At 50.1% G+C, this 25,381-nt stretch overlaps 9 protein-coding genes across 9 annotated transcripts; 6 read left to right on the top strand and 3 right to left on the bottom strand.

The window, feature by feature from the left end:
• Positions 1-316: 316 nt before the first annotated feature.
• On the bottom strand, positions 317-2,728 carry NCS54_01095600 (Zn(2)-C6 fungal-type domain-containing protein; the record flags this gene model as incomplete). Its single annotated transcript, XM_053156244.1, has 8 exons — positions 317-722; positions 776-1,020; positions 1,082-1,516; positions 1,573-1,868; positions 1,965-2,377; positions 2,428-2,540; positions 2,595-2,618; positions 2,669-2,728. 8 exons carry the CDS (start codon positions 2,726-2,728, stop codon positions 317-319), a joined length of 1,992 nt encoding a protein of 663 aa, XP_053012219.1.
• Positions 2,729-3,364: 636 nt separating this feature from the next.
• On the top strand, positions 3,365-4,027 carry NCS54_01095500 (Cofilin; the record flags this gene model as incomplete). Its single annotated transcript, XM_053156243.1, has 4 exons — positions 3,365-3,370; positions 3,440-3,747; positions 3,793-3,841; positions 3,893-4,027. The coding sequence occupies 4 exons, from the start codon at positions 3,365-3,367 to the stop codon at positions 4,025-4,027; spliced, it is 498 nt and encodes a 165-aa protein (XP_053012218.1).
• Positions 4,028-6,104: 2,077 nt separating this feature from the next.
• NCS54_01095400 (FMN hydroxy acid dehydrogenase domain-containing protein) lies at positions 6,105-7,547 on the top strand (the record flags this gene model as incomplete). Its single annotated transcript, XM_053156242.1, has 6 exons — positions 6,105-6,190; positions 6,250-6,492; positions 6,548-6,677; positions 6,731-6,782; positions 6,857-7,461; positions 7,515-7,547. The coding sequence occupies 6 exons, from the start codon at positions 6,105-6,107 to the stop codon at positions 7,545-7,547; spliced, it is 1,149 nt and encodes a 382-aa protein (XP_053012217.1).
• A 325-nt stretch (positions 7,548-7,872) lies between these two features.
• Positions 7,873-8,604, bottom strand: NCS54_01095300 (PKS-ER domain-containing protein; the record flags this gene model as incomplete). The annotated part of the gene is made up of 1 exon (XM_053156241.1): positions 7,873-8,604. The coding sequence occupies one exon, from the start codon at positions 8,602-8,604 to the stop codon at positions 7,873-7,875; it is 732 nt and encodes a 243-aa protein (XP_053012216.1).
• A 1,394-nt stretch (positions 8,605-9,998) lies between these two features.
• NCS54_01095200 (Hypothetical protein) lies at positions 9,999-11,533 on the top strand (the record flags this gene model as incomplete). Its single annotated transcript, XM_053156240.1, has 6 exons — positions 9,999-10,186; positions 10,274-10,287; positions 10,344-10,593; positions 10,644-10,712; positions 10,764-11,065; positions 11,163-11,533. The coding sequence occupies 6 exons, from the start codon at positions 9,999-10,001 to the stop codon at positions 11,531-11,533; spliced, it is 1,194 nt and encodes a 397-aa protein (XP_053012215.1).
• A 3,589-nt stretch (positions 11,534-15,122) lies between these two features.
• Positions 15,123-15,797, top strand: NCS54_01095100 (N-acetyltransferase domain-containing protein; the record flags this gene model as incomplete). The annotated part of the gene is made up of 1 exon (XM_053156239.1): positions 15,123-15,797. One exon carries the CDS (start codon positions 15,123-15,125, stop codon positions 15,795-15,797), a length of 675 nt encoding a protein of 224 aa, XP_053012214.1.
• Positions 15,798-16,656: 859 nt separating this feature from the next.
• NCS54_01095000 (Beta-lactamase domain-containing protein) lies at positions 16,657-17,815 on the top strand (the record flags this gene model as incomplete). Its single annotated transcript, XM_053156238.1, has 3 exons — positions 16,657-16,743; positions 16,798-17,145; positions 17,243-17,815. 3 exons carry the CDS (start codon positions 16,657-16,659, stop codon positions 17,813-17,815), a joined length of 1,008 nt encoding a protein of 335 aa, XP_053012213.1.
• A 674-nt stretch (positions 17,816-18,489) lies between these two features.
• On the bottom strand, positions 18,490-21,205 carry NCS54_01094900 (Hypothetical protein; the record flags this gene model as incomplete). The annotated part of the gene is made up of 8 exons (XM_053156237.1): positions 18,490-18,565; positions 18,616-18,954; positions 19,002-19,451; positions 19,511-19,565; positions 19,623-19,648; positions 19,705-19,767; positions 20,281-20,928; positions 20,985-21,205. 8 exons carry the CDS (start codon positions 21,203-21,205, stop codon positions 18,490-18,492), a joined length of 1,878 nt encoding a protein of 625 aa, XP_053012212.1.
• Positions 21,206-22,175: 970 nt separating this feature from the next.
• On the top strand, positions 22,176-23,461 carry NCS54_01094800 (Hypothetical protein; the record flags this gene model as incomplete). Its single annotated transcript, XM_053156236.1, has 2 exons — positions 22,176-22,478; positions 22,541-23,461. 2 exons carry the CDS (start codon positions 22,176-22,178, stop codon positions 23,459-23,461), a joined length of 1,224 nt encoding a protein of 407 aa, XP_053012211.1.
• Between the last annotated feature and the right edge of the window lie 1,920 nt (positions 23,462-25,381).

The raw sequence follows: 25,381 nt of genomic DNA, 5'->3' as shown, positions 1-25,381 counted from the left end.
ACCACCCAAGCGCTGCAGACTAGGAGCCTATGGACGCGCGTTGTTGGCACTATCGGCACTTGATTGTTGGTAATGTGTGGTCATAACGCATGCAAACGCAGCAATACTAGTATAGATGAATCCATTTCCGAGACTAGCGTGCTCGTCAGAGCAAGTCGTGCCGGTGATTTGTCTCTAGAGTTGTAAGGTCACAGGTGTTTGCAGGTTCAATTCAAGACCACATCGTGTTTTCTACGCCAGGCCCAGTTGGAGATTGGTCGTTCTCGATTTCAATGCTGGAGTTGTTGAATGGCTGTATTAAATGGTGGCTCAAACACTACTTCTGCGCTTCATCCACAACTCCCATCTCATCGTTGGTCCAGTTACCCAGGAGAGCTGAGAAGTTGTAAGACTCATAGTTTGAAAGTTGTTCCAGCATGCCCTCTCCGAAAATCCCCTCAAAAGTCTCCAGCCCGGATTGAGTGCCTGAGTCGAGATCATTGGAGAGTTGTAGCCCTCCTTCTGGGTTTTCCAACCTTGTATCATTCATTACCAAGGCCCGGCCGAGGCGAGCGAACGTGGAACAGGCCTTGAACAGGTCTTGGCAGCTGTGTGAGACGATAGAAACCTTTTCCAAAGCCGCCACGACCTCGTCTAGCAGGGTGAGATCCTCCAAGCTATCGGCCGCAATGGCGTGGAGGAAAACTGCAATGAACGGGTTTAACGATGACTGATGAAGAACCCTAACGAGCGTGTCAGAAAAGAAAAGCTGAGAAGAAAAGGCAAGGGAACCAACCAGCTTGCATATTCACCCTCTGATACCAGTCCAGGGCTGTCGGCTGTTTGATAACTAGAGAAGCATGCAAGGTGGCATCGCAAACCAGCTCGGGCTGCCTGAAGGCACGCTTGACTAACGCCAGCTTCTTCCTCTGTAGTCGGTGCTGTAATCAGGATCAAGGTCATTGTGGAATAGTACATGATGTCCCAGCTCTTTTGTGAAAGCTCAAACACTTGAGGTTGTTTCATCTGAGTTGAGTCAATCTGCATCAGGTCAGCATGGCTTTACCACACCTGTTATGACTAGACATAGTTTGCGGCTCACCTCGCAGAGCTCTGCATACCAGGATTGCAACTCGGCCGAAAACAGCTTGATCGTTTCAGCTTGCTGACCCGGCTGAGCATTTCGTGCTACGGCCGAGTAAAGCTGGTCATAAACTCGGCCCTGGAGCTTGGCAAATTTGATGGCCATGATCAAGAGCTGATCCCAAGGCCTGACATCAGGCTCTGGAGAGCTTCTAGGATTCCAAGCATCCACTTCGGAATCTTGGAGATACGAGGGGCGGCCCTGGAGGAGGGAAATATTTTTGTCGACAGTGTATATATACCAGAACACACGGCGCATTTGATCGGCTCTACAAGATTGGTACTTCCCGTATGTTGTTTCCTGGCAGTAGCCGAGCATTCGGCAATGGCTCGCTGCGGCTGCCAGGAGCGTACAGCATAGAAATGGTTTTCCTTCTTCTTGAGCTTTGGCAATCTAAGTGAAGTTTGGCGTGAGAACTTGACTAGGATGATCTGATGCTCACTACTCACCCCTAAGGCCAAGCTGAGTACATTTTCAAAGCAAGGGATAGCTAGAATTTGATATGTTTGAATCCCTTGGTTGAAATTCTTCTCGCAGGTGGACACATGTGCTTTCAGGTCGTACTCTTGGCCTAGAGGATTTTCAAGGAAAATGAATTCTTTGAGCAAACAATACAAGATCCCGTACATTGCCGTAGCTTGACCGAGTGAAAGAGGCGCTGTAGTGTAATATGCTTGTCGACAGAGAGTCTCGATTAAGGATGGATCACTTATGATGAATGAGCAAAGAAAAATTGGTCGGTTGACTGCAGGTGTTAGTAAAGCACCTGTTCTTATGAACCACGCATGATTCCCCATGTCTTATTGGCCCAGTATGAAAACAGAGATAGTGTGCGTCTTACCCTGTATTTGTCGAAGAATGGAGACGACCAGCCCTGATGGAAGAAGATCCATTGCTGGTTGGTTGTTAGATGTGGCCCTTGCAGAAAATTGATAATCCTCTGCGGAGGCACGCAAGTCTGAGGGCTGCAAAAGATTGCTTAATTGCCTAGTTAGGCAATCCATGTTGTGTTGAGTGTGGACGCCACTAGCAACAACCTTGGACTGAGAGATATCGCTAGCCTGGACAGCTTGATTGCGAAAGGATGAGCTGCCCTCGTACACATGAGTGTCGTCGACCACAAATGGTCCGTGTTGGTCGTTTCTAGTGGGTGTGTTGGAAGAGGGATTCCGCAAGTCAGGCGTGGTGTTGGTATTGTTCAGCTGGGTTTGAGCTGAAAAGAGACGATCATGCAGGTACTTGACGCGCTCCTCCCTAGTGATCTGTCAGTCAGTAGATTCATCCAGGTGATTAGTACGTCATACAGTTGGGCTATTCTGTCCCGTTTAGGACCGCTGTCTGTTCTAGAATTGACAACTTGGCATGCAAGACCAGCGGTGCGGCAGTTTGAACAAGGGTTTGAACGATCACAACGAATCTAAACCAGGTTCAGTCAAGGCCGCGTTTGATGACGGGTACTATCATACTATACCTTGCGCATCCTACATGCTTCGCACTGGGAGTCATTAGCTCTAATCCTTTCTTGGCACGTGGATAAGTTCCTACCGCTCGGGAAACCTGTGCGAGCCGCCTTCGGCGCTGCTGGAGCGTTTCTTCGGCATCCATCGTCAACTGCTGGGAGACTCTCGCCGATCTCGTTCGATGCCGGTTGCAAGAATCGCAAATGTCTGAGGGGTTGCCAACAAACAGACGCGTTCGGAATTTAGATGACGCGGAGCCGCGGGCCCGCGGGCCCGAGGGTCCGCGCCCCCGGAAAAGCCGGTCTCTTGGCACGGATCAGTCTCGCACGCGTCACGTCAAACGCCCGGGTCTGGTCCACTTTTCGGTGACACAAGGACCCGCGGCAACGCGGAAGAGACGTGCGCTTGATGAGCGAAGAAACCCATCAGGTTAGAGGGGGTCTCCTGGTCGGCTCGCATGGAGCCGTGGAAACTTTGAAAAGGCTGGCAAAGAGTGGCATGGATTCAAAGAGATTGTACCACATGAAGTGCTAAGCTATGCCACAAACTATTTATACGGTATCACCAATCGTCCCGTCGATATTCATCCTTTAATGTTTTTCTGTGGGCGACAACATTGAAAGTTCTCATGCGCTATAGCTTCTATCTGAATTATTCTAGAGCGGTTCTGGCTTCAGTACCTCAGCTCGATCAAGCTCGCTAAGGTCATTGATAGTCCCGAATCGAGCACAGAACTTCTTAAATAACAACTATTATTTTCATTTGTTTCCAAACTAAAATCATGTCTGTAAGTACTACATTACTCCATTTCCAGCAGCGTTCCCTCTGACACGTAGATGGCAACAGATCCCTTCAGGGTAACTCTTCCTTGTTTGACCCACTCTTCTCCCCCACTCTTTTTGACAACCCCAGTGTAAAAATCCAGGACGAGTGTATCGCTGCGGTTAACGAACTCCGGTCCCGAAGAGACGCAGACAAGCCTCGCTTCGTCATCTTCAAAATTTCAGATGATGAACGCGATGTTGTCGTGGAGGAAGTCTCACCAGAGGTGGACTATGAGATTTTTCTGACGAGACTATCATCTGCCGCGGATCGCAAGGGGAAGCCCGCCCCGCGTTACGCTGCCTACGATGTCGAATACGACCTTGGTGACGAAGGCAAAAGGTGAGGAAAATGTGCCTATACGCATCCATCATGCTAATATTTCAGAGTCTCAACTGTTTTCATCGCCTGGGTTCCTGCTGGCACATCGATCAAGGTTGGTTCTCAACTTGGTATATTTACCACTCGCCACTAATAGAACGTCAAGTCTCGCATGCTCTACGCAAGTACTAAGGAACAACTGCACAAAGCTCTCAACATCGGAGTATCAGTCCACGCTGACGATCTGGATGATATTGAATGGCATAGTGTCGTCAAGCGAGTTAGCCGAGGCAGGGCATAGCGTTCGAAGCTTCATTTCCCATCATAATACCAATGCTTGTATTACTTCTATACTTACCATGTCTTCGATTTGCTTTTGGCGGAGGAAGTAGAAAGTCCTATATTGTGACAGGCTCATTCGCGATCTTCTATACATAGTTGATTTATCGTTTGAATCAGGCTTTCTGAAGTTTGTAGCGTGCTCATGACAGCCAACTACCACATCACGCCTTATTCTTTACAATGGAATACTTTGCTACCGGACCTCATGGCCCTGACATTGCCTTTTAGCTGCTTCATATTAAACTTGAAAAATAATATCAAAAAATCTTAATATTCAATATTAAGGACTAGACCTTCGGGTCGGGCACGAAGAAAGAGAAAATTAGGCAGTTGTGAATCAAGCTAGGGCACCCCAGCGCCTCTTCATCTCTTAGCTGCCCTGCAAATAAACAAGTCTTTCCCCTTTGACAAATACGCGACTCTGTTGTCACAGATTCCGCAATATTGTTCGACATTAAAACACCATTTTGCAGCGTAGGGAACGGCAACCCCGGGGCCGGTAGCAACGAGTAGGAAGGCGGCCTGGATGCTAACTGTGTTAGTTAGCCAGTCGACTAAACGCCGGTTGAACTAACTTACTGTGTTAGGTTCGAGGGCTTCTTTTTTACTGTGGTCCTTGCTCGTCTTTCACAAAAGGGGCAATCAATCCAGTCAGGTTGATCCCCAAGTAGATGCAACGGCGTCACGGCCCTGGTGGATGGTTCTAGTGATGTTGAAACCTCAAGGCCAGTATATGTTGTAATGGCCTGCTTTGGTAGCTCATACGTGTATGTGCACGCCAGTTTCGGTAGGTTGCATCCAGCGACCGCATTCTCCAATACCGCCGGCTCTGGGTCATTCGAGGGGACTACTTCAGGAAAGCACTCGTAATCGATCTTTCGCTCCCCCGGTTGATGAAAAGGAGTCTCCGGTCGTGATAATGGGGTGTTGGTCGGCGTAGAAACCGCGGTCGCCGATGCGGACATGGTGAGGCCCGACGAGTCTGTCAATGGCGAAATAGCGTCGTCATGCCCAGACATTGACATGCAAGAGCTACAATGTTAATGCAGTGTCAGTTGCCTCGAGGCAGGTACGCAGTTGCATGACCGGGATGTATTTCCAAACGTACCTAGTGTCCATCTCGGACTGCCCTTTCTTAGGTTGAGATGAGCGAAGATCACCAAGAGCACTTGAAGACACTCAATTCTTGGGGTGGCTGAGCCGCATTGACAATGTCCTCGTTCCCGTATTTATCAAGGCCAAGGACGAGCTATCAATCTCGAACCACGCTATTTGCCAAGTAAGCTCGGCCTCCAGGTAATTAGTCTAGTCCGTTCGAGGCCGTTGCCTCACTGAGGCGTGGCTCGTCATTGGGCGAAATCTCCCGAACCGAAAACGAGAACGAGAACGAGGCAGGGAGTGCTTGGTCCTTGCGTGCCCCTCAACGCTCTGAGAAAGGCAGAACCCCAAGGCCCTGTCTGCACTCTGGCCCAAGGCATTCAACATTGCCGTCTTCTCACTCTTCTCTTCTTCCCACAGATTTACGTTTGAATCTTTGTACCAAAGGCTTGGGGCATTTGGTTCCTGGCTCCGGCAGCAGTACAAATGTGACTTCCGTGAATCATACCAACGCTGTGGCCTGTCGTTCTAGTTCAGATATAGCAGTTAGTTGGAAAACCAAGTGTCCCGAAATAGTATTGAAAATTAGAGGAGTAAATTTGGGACTAGGGGCCATGGGGAACGAGAACGACTGCGAGAACGAGAATCAGGGAAACTGGGGCTTGGTTTCGCTCCTGTGCTCTACCACAAATCGTTCCGTCGAAATCTTTACTCAGGATGAATCTGAGAACGAATAGCTGTGGATAATTTTGAGGCTATGTACTGAGCCGCCCTGAGCCACGCAAGCCCAGCCCATAATGTGGTCGTGAATGCTAGGGGAACTGGACAAAGCAGAGAGACTGCGCTGTACCAGCTTTTGGTTTATAAGCTCCTGGGACCCTCATTGCAAGTTATTCAATTCCTCGTCCAGTACCAGTCTCTCACTTCCATCGAGAAAAATGCGTCAAACGTCTCTCCTTTGCGTTCTCTCTCTTGCTTCGGCGGCTTTAGCGGCCAGACCTGTCCTCAATGAACCCGTCACGATGTACGTTGACGGGATATTTCTTCGTGTACGCCTACCGGATTTCGAGCTAACAAGGGCAGGATTGACAAGTCTTTCGAGACCTTCCCCATCGCGAACGGAAACCTACCAGACCTCTCCCGAATTCTTGGCCTTCCGGACTTTGACTGGGCCGCGAGACAGTCGATGAACAACTCTGCATACACTCGATACAGTCACGGCTCTGGCGGCGAATGGTCTTACAGGAACAACCTGGAGGTGTTTGAGCGTTACCGATTCCGGCCTCGAGTCATGGTTGATTTGACTGACATCGAGTCTTCTATGGAGTTTGTCTTCTCTGTCCTAAAACAAGCCAAGTAAAGGATGCTAAATGCAGCTCAGGACTACTATCCTTGGTCATAAGTTTTCTGCACCCTACTTTATCAGCCCATGCGCCACTGCAGGTCTCGCTCATGCTGAGGGCGAAATCGGACTGCTTAAGGCAGCAGCGGAGCAGGATATCTTCTACATCGTGAGTTTCTGATGGCCTACATCAATACAGGAGGGGACACTGACCGAAAACAGCCTTCCTTCGCTTCCAGCGTACCTTTGGAGAAGATTGCGGCTGCCAGGCCCCGTGGAGACCAGGTTCTTTTTCAACAGGCATGCAACCCCAACCCTTCTCTAAAATCACTATGCTAATAACCCAAGATATCTACATATCGAATAACAAAACCGCAAATAGTCTTCTTTTCCGACGCATCGAGAAAATGGGAGCGAAGGCCATGGTTCTGACGGTGGACTCGACTGGGGATCGCAGACGGCATCGTGCCCTTCGCTTTGAGAACACGAACCAGACTCGCTCCGCAAGTTACATCCCAATGACTTGGGCCATTTACAGAGACCTGCAGAAACTTACAAATCTTCCCATTGTTCCCAAAGGTATCCAGACCGTTGAAGACGCGGTACAGGCCGTTGAGGATGGTGCCCCAGCCATTTTCCTGTCTAACCATGGAGGTCGTGCTCTTGATGGCTCCCCCTCTGCTTTCGAGGTGGCTTTAGAGATACATAAGAAAGCGCCCCAAGTTTTCAAGAATATCGAGGTTTATGCCGATGGCGGTGTTCGCTACGGGACCGATGTTCCTAAGCTTCTTGCACTTGGTATTCGGGCTATTGGCCTCTGTCGGTCATTTATGTACGCCAATCTTTATGGCGTAGAAGGAGTTTCTCGTGCAGCAATGGTCTTGAAAAGGGAGATCACGGCTTCTGCTGCTTTTCTTGGAGTTGCAGACTTGAAGAAGATTAACTCGAGCTTTGTGAGTTGCGGCTCATGGGCCATAATGATTTCGATTTGCTAACAGGATTGAAGTTAGAACTGTCGCCAATCGGATGGTACAGCTAGGTCGCCTACGAGAGGGATGACCTTAGGAGGGAAGCGGGGAGTGGTCATGCCTTTTGTTGGCCTCTCTTGAATCTGGGCCGGACTACGGGACTTTCCTTTTGTGTTCTCTCTTGGGTCTTTTTGTTTCTCTACTATTTTTCTTTCATCACCATGTGCCTTCTGCACGGAGCACAATCATAGATTATAGTACCTTTTCAAGATATCAATCAATAAACCCATCATCCCACAAGTCGGCATAATCAATACATTATGGTATCACTCTCTCAACTGGCACCAATATCTCATACTTGGAACCACGGTTCTGCCTGCACAAGCTTCTTTCCATCTAGACCAGTACCACAATTTTACCCAAGGCCTTATTCTCCTCCAAAAACTGATGTGCATCTACAATATCATCCAAACTGAAAGTCTTGCCAATTCGCAACTCCAGCTTTCCATCTTTGATCTTCCGCGCCAGAACATCCAAAGGTGTCTCCATGAACTCCTTTGGCCCACCACTGTAAGCAGTGAGATAGACTCCCGAGGGAATAGATTCCATCGGATTCCAGTTATTCAACGCCCACTCGTTGCCCACTATGCCAGACATGCAGACAATGCCACCTTCTTTTGCGCACTGCATCGAGTCGTCCAAGGTCAAAGTTCCAACTAGCTCCAACACCTTATCAGCCCCTCCAGGCCAAATGTTTAACACCTCTTGTGCAATTCTTCCTGTGTCGACCACCACCTCTCCTACACCATGCCGTTTCATGAGATCATCGACGCCCTTGTTGGACCTTCGCGTCGTAGCCATGACCGTTGCCCCGTGTTCAGCAGCAAGTGAAGCAGCGGCGAGACCGACGCTTGTTGTTCCTCCACGGATAAGGAGCTTATCGCCTTTGCCCAGCTTCAGTGCTTTAAATAGCGATCCCCACGCGGTTTGTAACATCTCTGGCATTGCACCGAGGGTGATCCAGCCGAGCCCGTCAGCTACGTCCCGCGGGATGGCCTGCACGTTATCCACTGACACACAGGTATACTCTGAGTATCCGCCATCAAAAGTGCGGCCTAGACCTCCCATTGCGGTTGCAACAACCTCGCCCTCCAGAAACTCTCCACCTGGTGCTGCCGCGACCGTCCCGACAGCCTCGATGCCAAGGACACGGGGAAACTGTACACTAGGAGAGTGGCCCTGGCGGGTAAAGAGCTCGGAGCGGTTGAGTCCAAAGGCCCGGACTCGGATCAGGACCTGGCCCGGATTTGCTACCGGGGTTGGATGTCTTCTAGCCGGAGGACTTCGGGGCCGCCGGGGGCGTGAATGACGGCTGCTTTCATGATAGATGGAAAATAAAGGGGCGCTGCAGCTCGATTTGGCAGTCTCGTATTCTCAATACTTCTTTGACATGGGCTGTTGCTGAAGAGTTACAGCAGCTCCTGGCAGGAGGTTGATGTGATGACGACCAAAACCCTTAGACGGGGATCTTGTGAAGTTTATTTGTCATCAATCCTCTTCGTGTGTAGTCGCTTACAAGCGTATAGATAATCATTGGTAATCAGATGCCTCACACATGTCACTATACCTGAGTCCAGTATTGGATTTTAATGCCGTCATGGATGGATAATTATGTCTTTTGCTGTTGTGGCCGATGACTTCTTTTAGAATCATCGTTGATAATAATAATAAAGTACCTACCTAAGTAATATAGCTTACCTACCTACCTACTATGGTAGTGACAATCTGGGGAACGCGGTAATATCTCGCTTGATATGCATGGTTTAACTGAGCCAGCCTTCAAAGGGAGTGGGGCTATTCTGATAGAGGGTGAAACCCCTTCCCTTGAACCAACAACTTCTCACATTATGGCCTGGATGGGGGACGAATTGGAGTATCTACACGAGTTATACACGCGTAACTCCAGTTACCCAGTTTGCCATTCCAAGGCCATGCTGGGATTAAACTAAGCGCGAACTGTGCCGACGATATGTTGAGGAGCAAAGCCAAGCTTTCTGCGTTTCACATTGACAAGGCAGTTGCAGGCCGAACCCGCTTTATTCGTAAGTTGGCCTGTCAAACCCTGAACTGCCGGCTGCGGGAAACTTGTCGATCTCTGAAACCCTTGTCAGTTGTTCAGCAAGAGCAGGGGTGTATCTCATTCGGAGTACCATATCCGGAGGAGAATGTTACAAGCGCAACACACCATTACGGCGCTGGCAAATCCTTCTAACCAAAGGAGGAAAGCCAACAGACGAGGGAGCAACCGGATGGCCATCTGGCCAAACTGTCAGCGTGTAGAAACAATCCGGGTCCGGATCCGATGCGGCCGCCGGATGGACCAACATGCATATTTGTGTCATTTTGATGTTGAAAAGGGGCATCTGTCGCAGACAAACACTTATGGATGTCGCTAAGGTTTTCTTGGTGCATCAGTTCAATCCTTCCGGCTTTATTCTGCCACAATTCGGCAACAAGCAACAATGACGATCACCCCAGAGCCCCTGCTTAAGCAGCCTGCGTTCACTCCGACGCGCAAGATGCGCGTCGTGTGCATTGGTGCAGGCTTTGGCGGTCTGATGGTAGCTCACAAGGTCCAACACGAACTAAAGCTCGAGGACGAGATCGACTTGGCCATTTATGACAGGAACGCGGATATTGGCGGAAACTAGTCCGAAAATACGTATCCTAGTGCAGCATGGTAAGTAGTGCCTGTCTTAATAGCCGAAAGAGCTGCACTAACGATGAACGTTGGCAGCGACGTTCCTTCTCGTAAGAGATTGACAGAGCGACCATTGACAAACCGAGCGCGGGCTGATTCGTTTCAGATTCCTCCATCTTTTCCTTTGAAGGCAACCCAGACCGGTCCAAGTTCTACGTGGACCAGAAGGGGATTCAAGCCTACATAAAGCGTATTGCAGGGAAGTACAACCTTAGCAAGCATGTCCAATCAAACACAACTATCCAGGAGTCTGTATGGGATGAGGGATCTGCCAAATGGAGGATCAAGCTCGAGCAGGCCGGAGAGCTGAAAGTGGATGAGGCCGATTTCCTTATCAACGCCTCAGGCTTTCTCAGGTACACACGGCCTCTGCATATGTCCAGAATCTGCTAACTGGGGTCAATAGCAAGTGGAAGTGGCCGGAAATCGAGGGGCTTCATGACTTCAAAGGAAAGCTTTTACACATCGCGCGATGGTATGTTGAGGGCCCCAGTCTGAAGGAGACTTGACTCACTCACTACCTCAGGGACAAGTCTTACCAATGGGAAGGGAAGAAGGTGGCAGTGATAGGGAATGGAGCCTCCGGAATCCAGCTCGTCGCGACCATGCAACCCAAAGTCGAGAAGCTAGTCAACTACATGCGACAACCAGCCTGGATCTCGGTCAACTTCCTTGGAGACAAGACCCCAGAAGGCGTCAACTTTACATACTCGGAGGAACAGAAGGGAACTTGGCGAGAAGACCCAAACGCCCATTACCTCTACAGGAAGGATCTGGAGCAATCGTATGTGTCTCGACTCCATGCGTACAGCACGACGCTGACAAGACGTTATGCTGAATGACTTCTTTTTCGCCATCTGTCTCGATCACCCCGCGCAGGTCATCTTTCAGGGCTACTGCAAAGACCGTATGCACGCGTCATTAGTCAATGCACCAGACATTGAGAAGCGAATTCTCCCAAACTTCAAAGCGGGATGTCGCCGCATCACTCCAGGCGACGGTTACCTCGAAGCCCTTCAAGAGCCAAACTGCCGCGACTGCTGGGATCCCATTGAATGCATCACAGAGAAGGGTATCAAGACATCTGCTGGTAAGGGTTACAACCAGTACGCACGAGAATTCCTTAAGCTCACCGTGTGGTCGGGAGAGTGCCGCACATTATACAAGAATGGCCGCAGCGTGGGAATGGTGACGGGTCTGTATCCGGGTTCACTGGTGCACTACCCGAGAGCCCTTGCGGAAATCGGCGGAGAGCACTTTGATATCACTTGGCGGTCCAGGAACCGTTTCCGATGACTTGGTAACGGGACAGCTGAGACTGATGAGAATGGTGTTGGGGATTTGGCACCGTATTTCAACAAGTACTCGCCAGTCTCGAAGTAGGATGTTAGTAGCGGGTTCACTTGGGAGACGTAACTTGAGATTATCTACCGCCTCTTCAAAGAGTTACAAGTCCAACATCCATTCAGTAGCACAGACTCCTTATCCCAGCTAAACACGCTTGCCAATCCCAATCATCGCTTCACTACCTACAACACTACCCGTCGCAGACTAGCAAATCCTTGCCTATAAGCAGCCTAGGGCGCTGAGCTACTCAAAGAAGCCACATTCCTTCTTAAACTCCGAGAGCCAATTTGGATTATCAGCTGGAGTTTGATTCCACATGTCGTCGCTGTTGCTGGGATGTTAACAAGTGTCAAAATCGGTCCGAGTAGTATTGTCGGTTCACATACCTATCGTACATAATCCAGCGCGCTTGGAACTGAAGCTCTTCATCCGTTGGAATATGCTGATTCGGATTCAGCGGAGACATGACGCTTGCGACAAAACGTGACAGATCCCTTGTCAAACCTCTATACATATTTCCGTCGTTGAGCGACATCACCCTTTGTTCTTGCACTCTCACATTGGCCCTATCCGGAAGTTGGGTAGTCCTCATTGGGTTTGTGGTGACATCATTCGTCTGGGTGTCTTTTTCCGTGTTCAAGACTCGAATATCCATAAGCCCAAAATCAATGCCGAGATCATTACTGATGTTATTGGGACATAGGCTAGCTTCAACCGTAGGCAGCCCCATGCGAAGGCGAAATGGAGTCAACCAAGTCGTTGAGCGAAAGACCAACCCCATCAATAAGTTGGCGAACATGGGTGAAGTATTGGGTATGTGATTGATGATGGAACACGCCTCTCGCTGAAGCTCATCATCACTTATGTCCAGATTCAACATCTGTAGCATAGCGACGTATTGCTGTAGGGAAGCCTCAAGCGTGCAGTCCTCGAAGATATTACTTTTGCCATGAATCCTCAGGTCAGTGAATCGAGACCTAGCAGCACTTTTCATTGGCCTCATCTGTGCCTCCCTGGCGATGTCTTCGGTTCCCATCAAAAGATCGCGTAACCAGGATGAGACATTGGGTTTACAATGCGTATGCAGCATTTCGGCCCCGAAGATGATAGAGCAGGCTTCCAAGTGTAGAAGCCTTTCGGGGGGTACGCATTGATTGGTGTCGACATGGTTTGAGAAGAAATAATCCAGCTCCAGCTGGAGTAGATCAAACGCGTTGGTGGAACTGTATGGTGCTCCCTGCTGTGTTGTGAATGGTAGTGGTGAGTTTCGCTCGTATTCTATGAGATCTTGCGTCTGCGTTAGCAACAGCAGTCTCGGACATGAGTTAAAGGAAGAATATGACACACATGGAGGCATCGAGTTCTCCACCATCTCAAGGGTGGCCGAGTCAAATCCCCAATTCCCCCTCCAATCAGCCATGGTCTTGCCTTCTCGAAAGTGTTCCGCTAAGTGGTCCACTCGTTCAGTCCACGTCGTCATGCTCATGTCGCAGAATCCGCATCGTGATTTTACATCATCGCACTCTAGCTTCCACCCTTCCATGGGCCAGTTCATGAACTGAGAGTCGTGGACGAGCCGGAGGTGCTGCCTCAAGTGATCCTTTCGGTAGAAAACCCGCTCTTCTCTAGCTCTCTCACGGCAGAAATCATAGTTGTGAGCCTCAGAATGAACACTGCCTGGGTTGGGAAGACCGCAGAATACGCATGTGGGTTCTGGTTGTTGATTGAGAGTGGATGGTCCAGATGGTGAACACTCCCATTGTTCGAGGGATAAGTGCAATGACTTCTCATGTCGTTGCCAGGTATGTTTCGTTTTGAACGTTTCCGTACAAAATGTGCATTGGAAACGATGACAGACTTGGGACAGATTTCTCCCGCCATTGCCCTTTGTAGCTCGCCTTCGTTTCTTGGTGAATCGCCTGATTGGCCCAGAACGCCGGATTGATCCATCCGATGTTTGAGAATAGGTAGATGCATGGGAGCTTTGACTGGATCCTGAAGTCTCTCCGCTATTGACAGAGGCAGCGATTGAGTATGACGCATGTCTAGACCTGAATGGAGAAACAATCGATGCATCGGATATTGCGCGTGCGATATCGGCAAAGGTAGAAGGCTCCTCTTCAGGTGGCGAGTTCTTCCATCTCTCGAGGGGGGTTTGTTGCTCAACAAAAGGGGTAGATGGACGGCGAGGAGGTATATCTCGAGGACCAGTGCCCGAAGATTCTGACGCAAGATTCGATGTGGCTGCCCGGCCGAGCTTCTTCCTGCGACGGGCATTGGAAAACCAGGTCAAGATCTGTTGCTTACTCAACCCAGACTCTCTCTCGAGCATTTCGACATCCCTGACCGTGGGATAGGGGTGGTGAGTGTGGGCGGCTAGCCACTTGTTTAAAATTCGCCCTTGTGTCAGCGAAAACCGTTTTCCAGCCTGACAAGTCGTTGGTTCATTGTGCTGCTGTTGCTGCCTTTGAGGCTTGGCGACTGTTCCCATGCCGTACTGTTCCTGTGTGGTAACCTCTACAGAACAGCTGCCCTCGTCCATATTCTGGTCAGGAGTGTATGGAGAGATGCGACTGAAGTTTGCTGCCCCGTCAAGCCATGTCGCAGAAAGCATTGCTAAGGGGTCAACAGTGGCGCTTTGGAAATGTTGCGATAACCAGAAGTCGGGTTCGACTTGACATGGAGGCGACAGGGATTGAGAGCATGGTTCAGTTGCTGGTTGGCTGAGCTGTCGGTCGACATCTGAACGCGTTGGGTGAAGGTGGTGACTATTTTCGTCCGAAATATAAGCCTCGGCGCTGTCAAGCGACGACATGTCGGGTTCTTGCCAACGATGTTCCTGGATGGTTGCGTCGATGGAGAGAAAGAGGAGGTGGACGACGGCCTCTTGAGAGTTTAGAACTTGATTCATAAATGCGCAACGCCCCACTTTTTTCTTGTCCAGTTCAGCCCTTCACAGGAGCTAGTCTAGTCCAACCACCAATTAGATAGCCTCATCCCATGCTCCGTAATCTGGTGCATGTTAGTCCGGTGAATTGGCAATAAGTTGTGGTTCACTTTGTTGGTCCAACATATCAATTCATTTCTGACTTGCTCTTCTTTCCCCTCATTGCTTATTCCGTGTGAAGTGAATCCAGTTGACATTCTTGGATGGCAGCTTCGTAGACGTCGCTCGGGCTCAGGACTTGACGAGGCTGGCTTTCGCCAACTGGCGCTCGTAGCGTCGCGTCGGTCATGCTGGGAATGGGAAATCCTGGATGGCGGAAGAGATGAAAGGAAAAATGTTCAGTATCACTGTTCGTGTGCTAGATCCTCACGCTAATGTTATCCTGTGGAAGATAGTAGTCCTCGCGATGAAGCTGGTGTAGGTGGGTCTTGTCACTTGTAGGGTTCTCGTCATTTGTAGGGTGCGAGTTCAGGTCCACTTCGCATGTTGCCCTGAGATGGTACTCGACTTCTTGTGAATTTAAAAGGGTTAAATCTCTCCTAGGTCATTCCTGATGAGCTCAATATCTCGACATTCATCGAATAGCCCGTCATGTCATATCACTTCATTCACGTGGACCGCTCTGCTACAGATCTTTCTTCCGTTGCCGACAAGTACAGGGCCTTGCGACTTGAAGCACTCCAACAATCACCAGCATCCTTCTCTTCAACTTGGGACATTGAATCACGCTTCTCCAATGATACTTGGGTTTCCCGGCTTCGGAACTCAGACAAGGAAACCTTTGCATGTGTTTATCAAGAGGGACAGACCTCAGTATGGGTCGCTCAAGTCAACCTACGCGGGCCACTTTCAGCCGAGTATTTCGCACTCTCACCTCAGTCTGGCCAATTACCGCCCTTAGATGACATGGAAGACGAGAAGTGGCAGATGCTCAGCCTTTACACCTCAATCAACCACAGGGGGAAAGGCCTCGGTGCTAAGCTCTGCCAAGAAGCTTTCCATTTCATTCAACACCAACTTGGAAACGAGGCGAGGAGTGCTACAGTACGCATCATGGTCAAGCCTGAGAATACTGTCACTATTGGCTTGTATCAGCGACTGGGATTTGCCAAGATGGGATTGTGCACTTTGGAGGAGGCCTTGAGGGCGAACGGAGATGCGGACTTGATCCCGACAGGAAAGTTGGAGGAAAAGTACACCACAAGATCAGGTATCATCATGGCTTTATGGCTGAGGAAAAACCATGCCATTGAGTCCGAGTTTTAGGTCTCTCCTAATCTATCACATCGAGGGTGTCGTCAGAAAGGACTAAATCGCCCCCAATGATGATAGACACGGTATCCTCGTGAACAAGAGCCCCGCCAGTCCCAGTTTAGACAGAAGTGGGTATAGCAAGGCAGTGTCGAGGCTGAACGGCTTTAGTACTTTGTTGCAAGAGGCACAATGGCCATCCGCGGGGAGGATCTGTTTTTATTTTGGAGAGATCATGTCGGCGAATTCCTATCAACAGAATAAGTACTACATTCATAAACTTTGTCTAGGCACTTGAGGCATCTCCACCCTCGTCGGAAACTGGGTATGTGTGTTCAGGAATGGGACAGGACACACCTGAGACACGCCCAGCCAACAGCCTTCAACCGCGTGACAAAATCTGACTGAGTAAGATTAGCATAACGCATCTGCCGCAGGCTAGGACCGGCATCAGGACAAGGATCGATTCGGAGCACCCGGGATTCACTGACAAATCCCCTCTCGCCGGAGAACCGGAATCGAGCAAGGCATGGGGATGGACGAGGTCGGACCAATGTGGACTAAGAACGGCCAATCAAAACAAGATCCGATAACGAGGTTCGTCCATGAAGGATATAACGACAGTGATGTGGTGCGTCAGTCTCGAGGGCGATTGGATCCGGGGCCTGCTCGGAACAAGGATCGACTTAATCGGCTCGTGTGAATCAAAGCTGGTCACTTTAATGACCAAGGTATATAAATGGCACGAATGGATCGGCTCAAGCCACGAGTACCGAGCCACATCGTGCCCAGATCAACTCAGTACCTTTATGCCCTCAAATCCCAATATACCACTGTCCTATTCAGTTCTCCAACACTCTTCCCTTGAAACAACATGGGTCACATTGTTAAAGGTACTTCTGAAGCGTCCTTCAGCGGCCTTCGCGACTTACTGGGCACACACATTTCCAAGGGGGATGAGGTTGGTGCCTCCATCGCCGTCAATATCGACGGTCAGAATGTAGTCGACATCTAGGGTGGCTACATTGACGAAAGTGGTACTCGCGGCTGGGATAAAGACACCATTGTCAATGTCTTCTCTACCACCAAGACCATCACCAGCCTGGCAGCGCTCATTCTCATTGATAGAGGACCCATCAGCCCCTACGAGAAGGTGGCCACCTATTGGCCTGAGTTTGCTGTGAATGGGAAGCAAGATATTGAGATCAGGCATATCATCTCTCACACGTCAGGCGTTCCGGGATGGGAGCAGCCAGTCACGCTGGATGACGGCTGCAATTTCGACAAAGCAGTCCCTGCTGGTCTCCCAGCCGCCCTGATGGACTCCGGGAACTGCTTCTGGCTATCATTCTTTCACCCATGGGTTCTTGATCGGTTAGGTAATTCGCAAGGTGACAGGACGAACCCTGAAAGATTTCATTCTAAATGAAATTTCCAAACCACTTGGTGCGGATTTCCAGCTTGGGGTTGTCGACTCCGACTTGCATCGCGTCTCCGACCTCATTCCCTGGGCCGCAGCTCCGGACAGCGACTCCAATATTGATGCCGACTCCATCGCCGCCAGGGTTATGAGCAATCCCAAATTTACACCGAACATGGCTAATACCACCATGTGGCGACAAGCTGAGCTAGGGACGTCAAATGGCCATGGCAATGCTCGATCTATTGCAAAGATCCTCTCTACAATTTCTCTCGGAGGTTCTGTCGACGGAAAACGCCTTCTGAAGCCGGCAACAATCGACTTGATCTTTCAAGAGATGTCGAACGGAATAGACCTGGTGACTAGCATGCCGGTGCGGTTTGGAGTCGGGTACGGGATAACCGGCGAAGGAGTTGTCCCTACTTGGCTACCTAATGGAAGGATATGCTTCTGGAGCGGGCTTGGGGGTTCAGTCGCCATCATGGATTTGGACAGGAGGATGACTATTGTCATTGTCATGAATAAGTTGTATCCAGTCGGGCTGGGATCTGACCTGACGATTGAGTACGTGAAAGAGATCTACAGGGCGGTTGAGGTGTCCGGACTTGAGTAGAGCAAAGAGTACTGTTAAAGAATGAAAATGCTTTTCGAGGTGACTATCAACCAAGGATAGCTTGGAGGTGGAAGGCCCGTGTAGGTAGCATTAGAAATCATCTTGTTCATGTTGAAGTGAACTTAAGTAAAAAGGCTAAAAAGGAAGTCACTGTTTTAGCGTTGGGATATGAAGCTATGATGTGTTAATATTGTGTTTTTCGTACATTTGAAACCCGGCCTTTGATGGGATAACCCTAGCATCGGCTAGATTCATACTCACTAGGTCGCTACCGCCATGCTCCCCGCTCAGTATTTTTCGAACTAGTGTCCCAACCCATTCTATCCATAACCGACCTTAGGTGGCTCAAATAGTCAGCTTGAGGTTTCCGGTGCGAGTGCTGTCAGAGGTCTGCCGCCGCTCGGCGACGTATACAGCTCCTCAGCGACATTGTATCATACCTGTCTAGGTCAATAGAAGAGAGACCTTGATTTGTCCATCCGATCTGATAGCCCTCAATACTTCACTCGGCAGGCTTTCCAGTTCCCTATTTCATTCAATCAGTCCTTCAAGCCGCACATCTACCCTCGCAGCTTGTATGCTTTACCAGCACGAATGCGAGCTAGGGGAGACAGTGGTAGAAAGACAGTACCTCGTACTATGAAGCACCATATCAGGTCAACCCAAGTGGACAATCAAAAGGTCCGCCCGACGATGAGTGTCTCGTATACCAAGCCCTCGAAGACAGACTGCTTCACAACAGCACCAAACCTAACAACTCGTCAACGTTGCCTGATCCCAGATTCTGTAAACCCACTTACCCATGACATTTGACAGCCTTCTTCAACCTTTCAGCAAGTATCCCCAAGCTTCGCGCATCAAGTCCGCCAAAGTTTGGCCGACACCGGATATTGTTCCATGCCTGAATTGGTGTCATCTCACCCTCATCAGACAGGTCTGGCGCGAGGGTTAACAGCCGTTCTAGCATGGTCGTCGGTGTATTTCCAAAATTCGGAGACAAGGGCGGAGTGCATCTATTTGTAGGCGATGGGTAGTCACAGGCTGCCATGAGCTGGGCAGAGGCCGTCAGAGCATGGTTTCCAGGTTCGTGGGGCTTCTTGGCGTCGCCATGGAGATGGCCCAGACAGGGTTCCTCGATCCTTTTCCGAGCATTAGTACCACTCGTCCCACAAAATGTCAGACTTACTTTAGTACAAACTCCATGCCCACGATGATCTGGTCCATTTCACTCACGCGAGAGTTGTTTGCAAGTCCTCCAATATTAAACAGGATTGGGCCCTGTTGGCCTTCAGTTGGGCTGTAGAAGTCGCCGAATGACTCCGGGGAGATAAGTTGCGGAGACGGAATGATATCCACCGCTTGGCTGCCACAATCTCCCAGATAAATCGGAGAGACACTCGTTGACAATCCCGTCGCTGTGGGTGGGCTTGCGTATTCGTTGGGGGCATTCCCGCTAGCCTTAGATTTGATCTCGGCAGGGAGATTGACGCCCAGTTGAGATAGTTGATGAAGGGCATTTTGGAGATTCTCCCGCAGCTGTTCGCACTCGCGCATCAGTTCCACCTCTTTCGACCGAGAGTTGGCAAGTTCCTCCTCGAGTGTTCTTGTGTACTTGTCCTTGCGGCTACGGTAGGATCTGGGGGTCGGGTCACTACAGACGGTCTTCAACGGTCCATTGAAATGGAATGATCTTACTGTTGGGCCCGCCGCAGCTGGGCCCTTCTTTTCTCCACAGGGTTTTCCTTTGGCTCTGCTCTCGTCAGCGGTTAACTGCACGAACGTGACTAGCAGGGGGGCCAAGACTAACCCCCAGGATTGAACATGCGGAAGATGCTGTTACTCATCGTGACCTAACGCAGATGCACGGACAAAGGGGAAGATGGCTGCACAAGAGCAAGAAAAGATGGCCGATGAAGGTCAAAAAGTGCGAGTCTGGCTGCTTGACGGTTCGCCTGTTGACCATGATTAGTCAAGGTGTCATCGCAGGTTCAAATACGCGCGCAACAGCCAATGAAACAAAGATCCCCTGATTTCCCCACGCGACCTGACACGCCCTGGTTGAAACGGTGGTAATCAAAATTTCCTTTTTGGGATGGCGCGTGTTTTGGTTCAGGCGCTATAGGGTAGATAGCAATTCCACCTTTCTAAGCTGGACGATGTCGGTCACAGGGCAATACTACAGCTGGGACTCTGTCAAGGGTTTATGCAAAGGTCCTGGATCAGTAAATGGCTGGTCATTATTGTATTGGGTTGAGAATCAGGCCTGAAGGCGCAAAACCGCTAAGCTTGCTTTACATGTAGGAATTTGCGAGTTCCACTTGCTCCGGATGCATTGCCCCTCCTCCTAGTAGGCAAGCCAGAACATCTTGGCTTATTATGAGCTCTACAACTTCAGCGACTATCCTCGTTGCCCTCGCTGACCTGGCCTTCTAAACCCTTTCCCACGTTCTCTTCCTTTCCCAAACCTCACTGGCTTAGAAGCTGTCGCCGGGGCCTGGCTCGTTGGAGAGCCATTCTGCTGACCCTCAGAGGCAGATGCACCACCACCGCCACCGCCACCGCCCTGACCATCTACAACCTCAAATTTGGTACAATCATCCTGAGCGCCTCGCTGAGCAACTGGCATCGTCACGGGCTGGTGGTTCTGCGCTGCAATCATGGTGCACACGCGATACACACCTGCGGGCAGCCCACCTTCGACTACAGCCTGGAGCAGTCCCTGTCCATTTCCATCATCGTCGATACCCTTGAAGAAGACGAAACGACTTGGGTCGGGGGGCACAGTCGACTTGAGAGAGCCAATATCCTGAATAGTGACGTGACAGTGACCGATGATGTCTCCATTCTGGTCGAGATCTTGCGGAGCAGTATAATAATTCGTAGTGGGGTTGACAAAGTTACCCGCACGCAAATGTGATGTCTGCACTTGGACGTTGAACGTGGTGCCGGATGTAAGTGCCTCACCGGGCTGGGGGCTGGTGATCATGGCCGAGATCATGTTGGATGTTGCAGGGATCCGGCCCATGGGAATGGGGTTGCATGAGCCGGACTTTACCTGCACGCCATTGGTGATTTGTTGGCCTTTACAGAAGTTGATAAAGTTGTTTGCATCTCTAGGTTCAGAGGGTTAGAACTTTGTTCAAAAGATATCTCACAGTCGATGACTCACGTTGCGGAAGGCGCCTGGCCTGGCTTGATACCCTCAGTCCCCGGCTCTTGTCCTGTCTTGGCGCTGGCGGACTGGATCAGATTAGGGTCTAAACAGCTTTGTTGTCCCTGCCTGACGTAAAGCCTCGAGGCCTGCTCGAGTGTATTGTGGTAGCTAGCATGTGCCGTGGCGGCAGCCTGCGAACTCAAGTAGAGAATGGCGAAGACAAAATGGCAAAACATTGTGGACGATTGGCCAAAGAATGATAAGAAGAGAAAATTTACCCCAGGTCAACTCGGGCAATGATGGTCCAAGAATGAAATTTTCCTATGATGCACTATCGCGAAGTTCGACAGGCTTTATACTGACATGACCTCTGAACTCAAGTCAACACAATTTCCTTTTTGGCACTTCATTTCCTCAGGTCGGTCTCGGCGTCTCATAAATCGCTAGCTGTCCCGAATGACAAGTACGCCATCTGCCTTGGTGATCCCAAAAGGATAGCTTGGCTGCCGCAGATGTGCCCCAAGACGAAAGTGAAACGAACTTGTCTGCCGGTTTCCGGACGAGACGAGGTTCTTATATCCAGGGCTCTTGGGGGGGGGGGGTTTCGCTGCGTCACAGGATCTGCGACTGGCATGGCCCCTGTCTAGGGGAACGTTAGGCATTGGCAGGTTGGGGCTTGCCGGATTGGGGAATTCTGATATTCTCATCGCTTTGGGGGCTGAAAATGGGAGGGGGTAGAGGGCTGATCTTCGAAACACCCCTGAAACTTGGCCTCAGCTAGCGCCGGCTGGGGCACCAAATAGGTATTCCAGTTGGCTCAGCGTGTCAGATGACCTTGTCCTCTTTGCCCTGGGAGACTGGATGAACGGCACGCTCGGGTTCGTTCAGGTTAGAGGGAGGGTCGCATTCCCATCGCCTGGCACGTTGGCAGCGTCTTTCTCTCTTCCGAAAGAGGTAATTTGGATTACCTCAACCTAAGGATTTGGATCTTTGGTTGATGCGCCAAGCCAGTGACTCTGGATGCAGTCTTCTTCATTCAGCAAATGGTATATAGGATGAGGGCACTCAACGTCTTGAGAGATAATCTGCAATACAGCCACCGAGTATTTCACAAACTTTCATTCTTCGCAGCAGGCCTGCGCTCGTTCAGAACGGCCTTTTTCTCGTCTACTTTCTCTCTGGATATCTTCAAACTCATCACACAAAATGGTTCCATCAATTCGACTTTATTCCCTGCTTTCAGCATTCCTTTGGTTGGCACAAACCAGTAGCCATCCAACCTGCAGCCCCGGCATGGACCGTGCTGCCGCGATGGGCAAGGCCATATACTTGCTCACCAACGATGAGGCCAACGGGGTCGTTGCGCTCCCCATCGGGAATGATGGTACTCTTTCCAAGGGTAGAGTTACCATGACAGGAGGAGCCGGCTCCGTGGCTGTTGACGCTGACGGCAAGCCCGCAACTCCCGATGCGCTGATTAGCCAGTCGGCCCTAACCATTGCTGGCAATGTAAGCCCGGGGGAACCCTCCAAAATGCATGCGTGTGATCCTTGCTGACTTTGCTGCTGTAGTACATATTCGCTGTCAACGCTGGCTCGAATACACTCACCATGCTGGCTATCTCGCATTCCGATCCAACAAAACTTTCAGTAGTCGGTGAACCAGTCAAGGTCCCTGGCGAGTTCCCCAACACCGTTGCCGCTTCAGCCAAGAACAACATAGTGTGTGTGGGCTCAACTGGTGCCAAGGCTGGCGTTTCCTGCAGCAACTTCTCGAGGAAGGGCTTGATTGCCATGGACGAGCTACGACCGTTCGACCTTGGACAGACGACACCACCTGTTGGGCCTACAAACACGGTCTCCCAAGTTCTCTTCTCTGAAGACGAGTCCATGTTATTCACCATGGTCAAGGGTGACCCAGCTGTGAACAAGACGGGTTTCGTATCCGTATTTACCGTCCAGGAGTGCGATGGAGCCGCAGCAGTGGTCTCTAAAGACGAAACCCGCAGCTCACCCCAAGGAACAGCCGTACTGTTTGGCTCGCAGGCAATCCCAGGCACATCCAATGTGTTTGCCACAGACGCGGCGTTCGGGGCGGCGATCTTGAGTGTCGATCCTGCCAGCTGCAAAGCAACGACCGTAGCTACTGGAGAGGTTGAAGGCCAGAAGGCGACTTGCTGGGTAGCCATCTCGCCTGCGACAAAGACAGCGTTTGTGACAGATGTCGGTCGCAACCGGCTTGTTGAGATGAGCCTCGAGGACGCAAGTATCTTGTCTTCACTGGATTTGTCCTGCAACGGTGACCCGGGACTCATTGACCTAGCGGCTGCCGGTAACTTTGTCTACGCTTTGTCACCCGGGAATGGCACCACCAAGGCAGCAGTTAGTGTGGTTGATGTGTTAAACGGTTCGGGTTCAGCAAAGATGGTCCAGCACTTTGAGCTGGCAGAGATGGCGGGTAAGACTGCAATGGGAATGAAGGTCCTATCGTGATTAACAACCCTCCGGAATGGCCACCCGTCCGAGTTGGACACCGAATATGACCGGTGGAACGGCGCAGGGTCATGGCCCTAGTCTATGGATGGGGGTTTTGGGGTTGCAAACTTAGCAAATACGGTAAACTTTCAATATTAATCACATACTGCTTTGCTGCCAGCGACTCGGTGAAGAAGCACCCTCGCCTATAGCCTTGTAATCTGCTATTCTCTACAACGCCACGACTCTGTAGATTAACTAAGAAGCTTAATACTAAATACTATATTTATCTAGCTTTAATAGTCTCTAAGGTTAAGGCATTCTCTAAGATTATAATTTTTATAGGTTTCTATCTAGTGGTAAAGAGATAATAGTTTAGTATTTCTTCTACTAAGTAGTTTTACTCCAAATATCTCTACTATTCTAGCGATAGTATGTGATTACAAGGGGTAATCTAGCCTAGGCAAGCTGATATTAATGTCTCGGAGGCTCTCGATAGGCGTAGATATACTAAAACGTGTTTAGTGCCTGAAGAACTGGGTTAGATACGGTGGGATAAAGCCGGGTAGTTAGGTAGGTAACTGACCTTTGGGACATATGGGGGATGGCTTCGTGTAGGGGTCTCTACCCACGGAATTGGCATAGGGCATCAATCAAATCAACCAAATCAACTTCGAACCCAAAGTTGATTTGATTGACATATGATGAGCGCTGCTACTTACTGGCAGTAGCTAGGCAACGAGTTCTATGGTTGCTTGGCTGAGAGGAAATGGATGCTCGCATGCCATGAGTCATTTGATACAACCGAACCACGGCGATCAGGCTCCTCCTGACTATCTTTGCCTTGCAGCCTTCTTTGAGAAACATTAACTACAGGGCGAGATGTTGTCAAAATTCATGAGCTCTAAATGATGGTTTCATCAACTTTCAACTTTATATACCTAGTCAACATTGAAGTCCTTGAATGTCACCTTCGGGCCACTCGATTCAGCTGTTGCGAAAATCCCAATGACTGGCCCTACAAAATCTCGGTTCGTCAAGTCCAGAGTATCGACCACTGCAAGACAAATCCAATCACCGTCAGTGGGATGTCCAGCTTTGTAGAGTAGAAAATACTCTTTCTCAGTATACTTGATACCCAGACTCAATCCTTCTCTAGTAAAACCTAGACTCCGGCGCTCTGTTTTTGCAATCTTTTTAGCTTTGTTGATCACCTCAAATACGATCACCGACTCAGACGCATCGTGAAAGATCCTAAGGTAGCGATGTTCTTCCTTATAACATGCAATGCCGAATCTAAGCTTGGCACCGCCCTCGGCTTCCACAAGAGAGCCAATGGTAACCGTGCTTCTGCCATCGAGTTTGTGCTACCTCTTCCCGATGAAAGTAGGCGACATCTCTGGGTGCGAGAGATCAACTGGTGATGATGTCAAGGTGAGCGATAATCCATCTCCGACGTCATAGTTTCTAAGGTTCGCGTCTCAAACATAGAGATAGTCCATTCCAGGGACTGATGACAGAGTTGAGGAAGTAACTTTCGAAATGTCATGGCTCTTATCGGCCTTGACCATCTTAAACGAGACCTAGTCGTTATCCCATTTGCCCCGTGTGATGAATGTTTCTCTTCCCACCATGTATCTTCCTTCTTCATCTCTGCGGAACCCGAGACATATCCCCCACCACTGACCGGCGTCGTCCTGAAAGGCTTCACAATGGCCGACATGTTGAACATATTCTTTGGTGCCACGAGCCGTCAAGATTGGGTTGTTCGGGCAGGCTTCATACGGGCCCCAGATGTCTCTGGATCGGACCATGGTGGCCATGTGGCCCTCCCAGGTACCACCCTCTGAAATCATGAGGTAGTACCAGCCATTTCGCTTGTAGATGTGCGGGCCTTCAGGAAAGATGCCACCTGTCCCTGTCCATATCGTTCGCTCT

Source organism: Fusarium falciforme, chromosome 9 (genome assembly GCF_026873545.1).
Source record: "Fusarium falciforme chromosome 9, complete sequence".
In the NCBI taxonomy this organism is placed as follows: domain Eukaryota; kingdom Fungi; phylum Ascomycota; class Sordariomycetes; order Hypocreales; family Nectriaceae; genus Fusarium; species Fusarium falciforme.
Note: the sequence above shows the minus strand (reverse complement) of the source record. Positions and strands in the feature narration are given on the sequence as shown.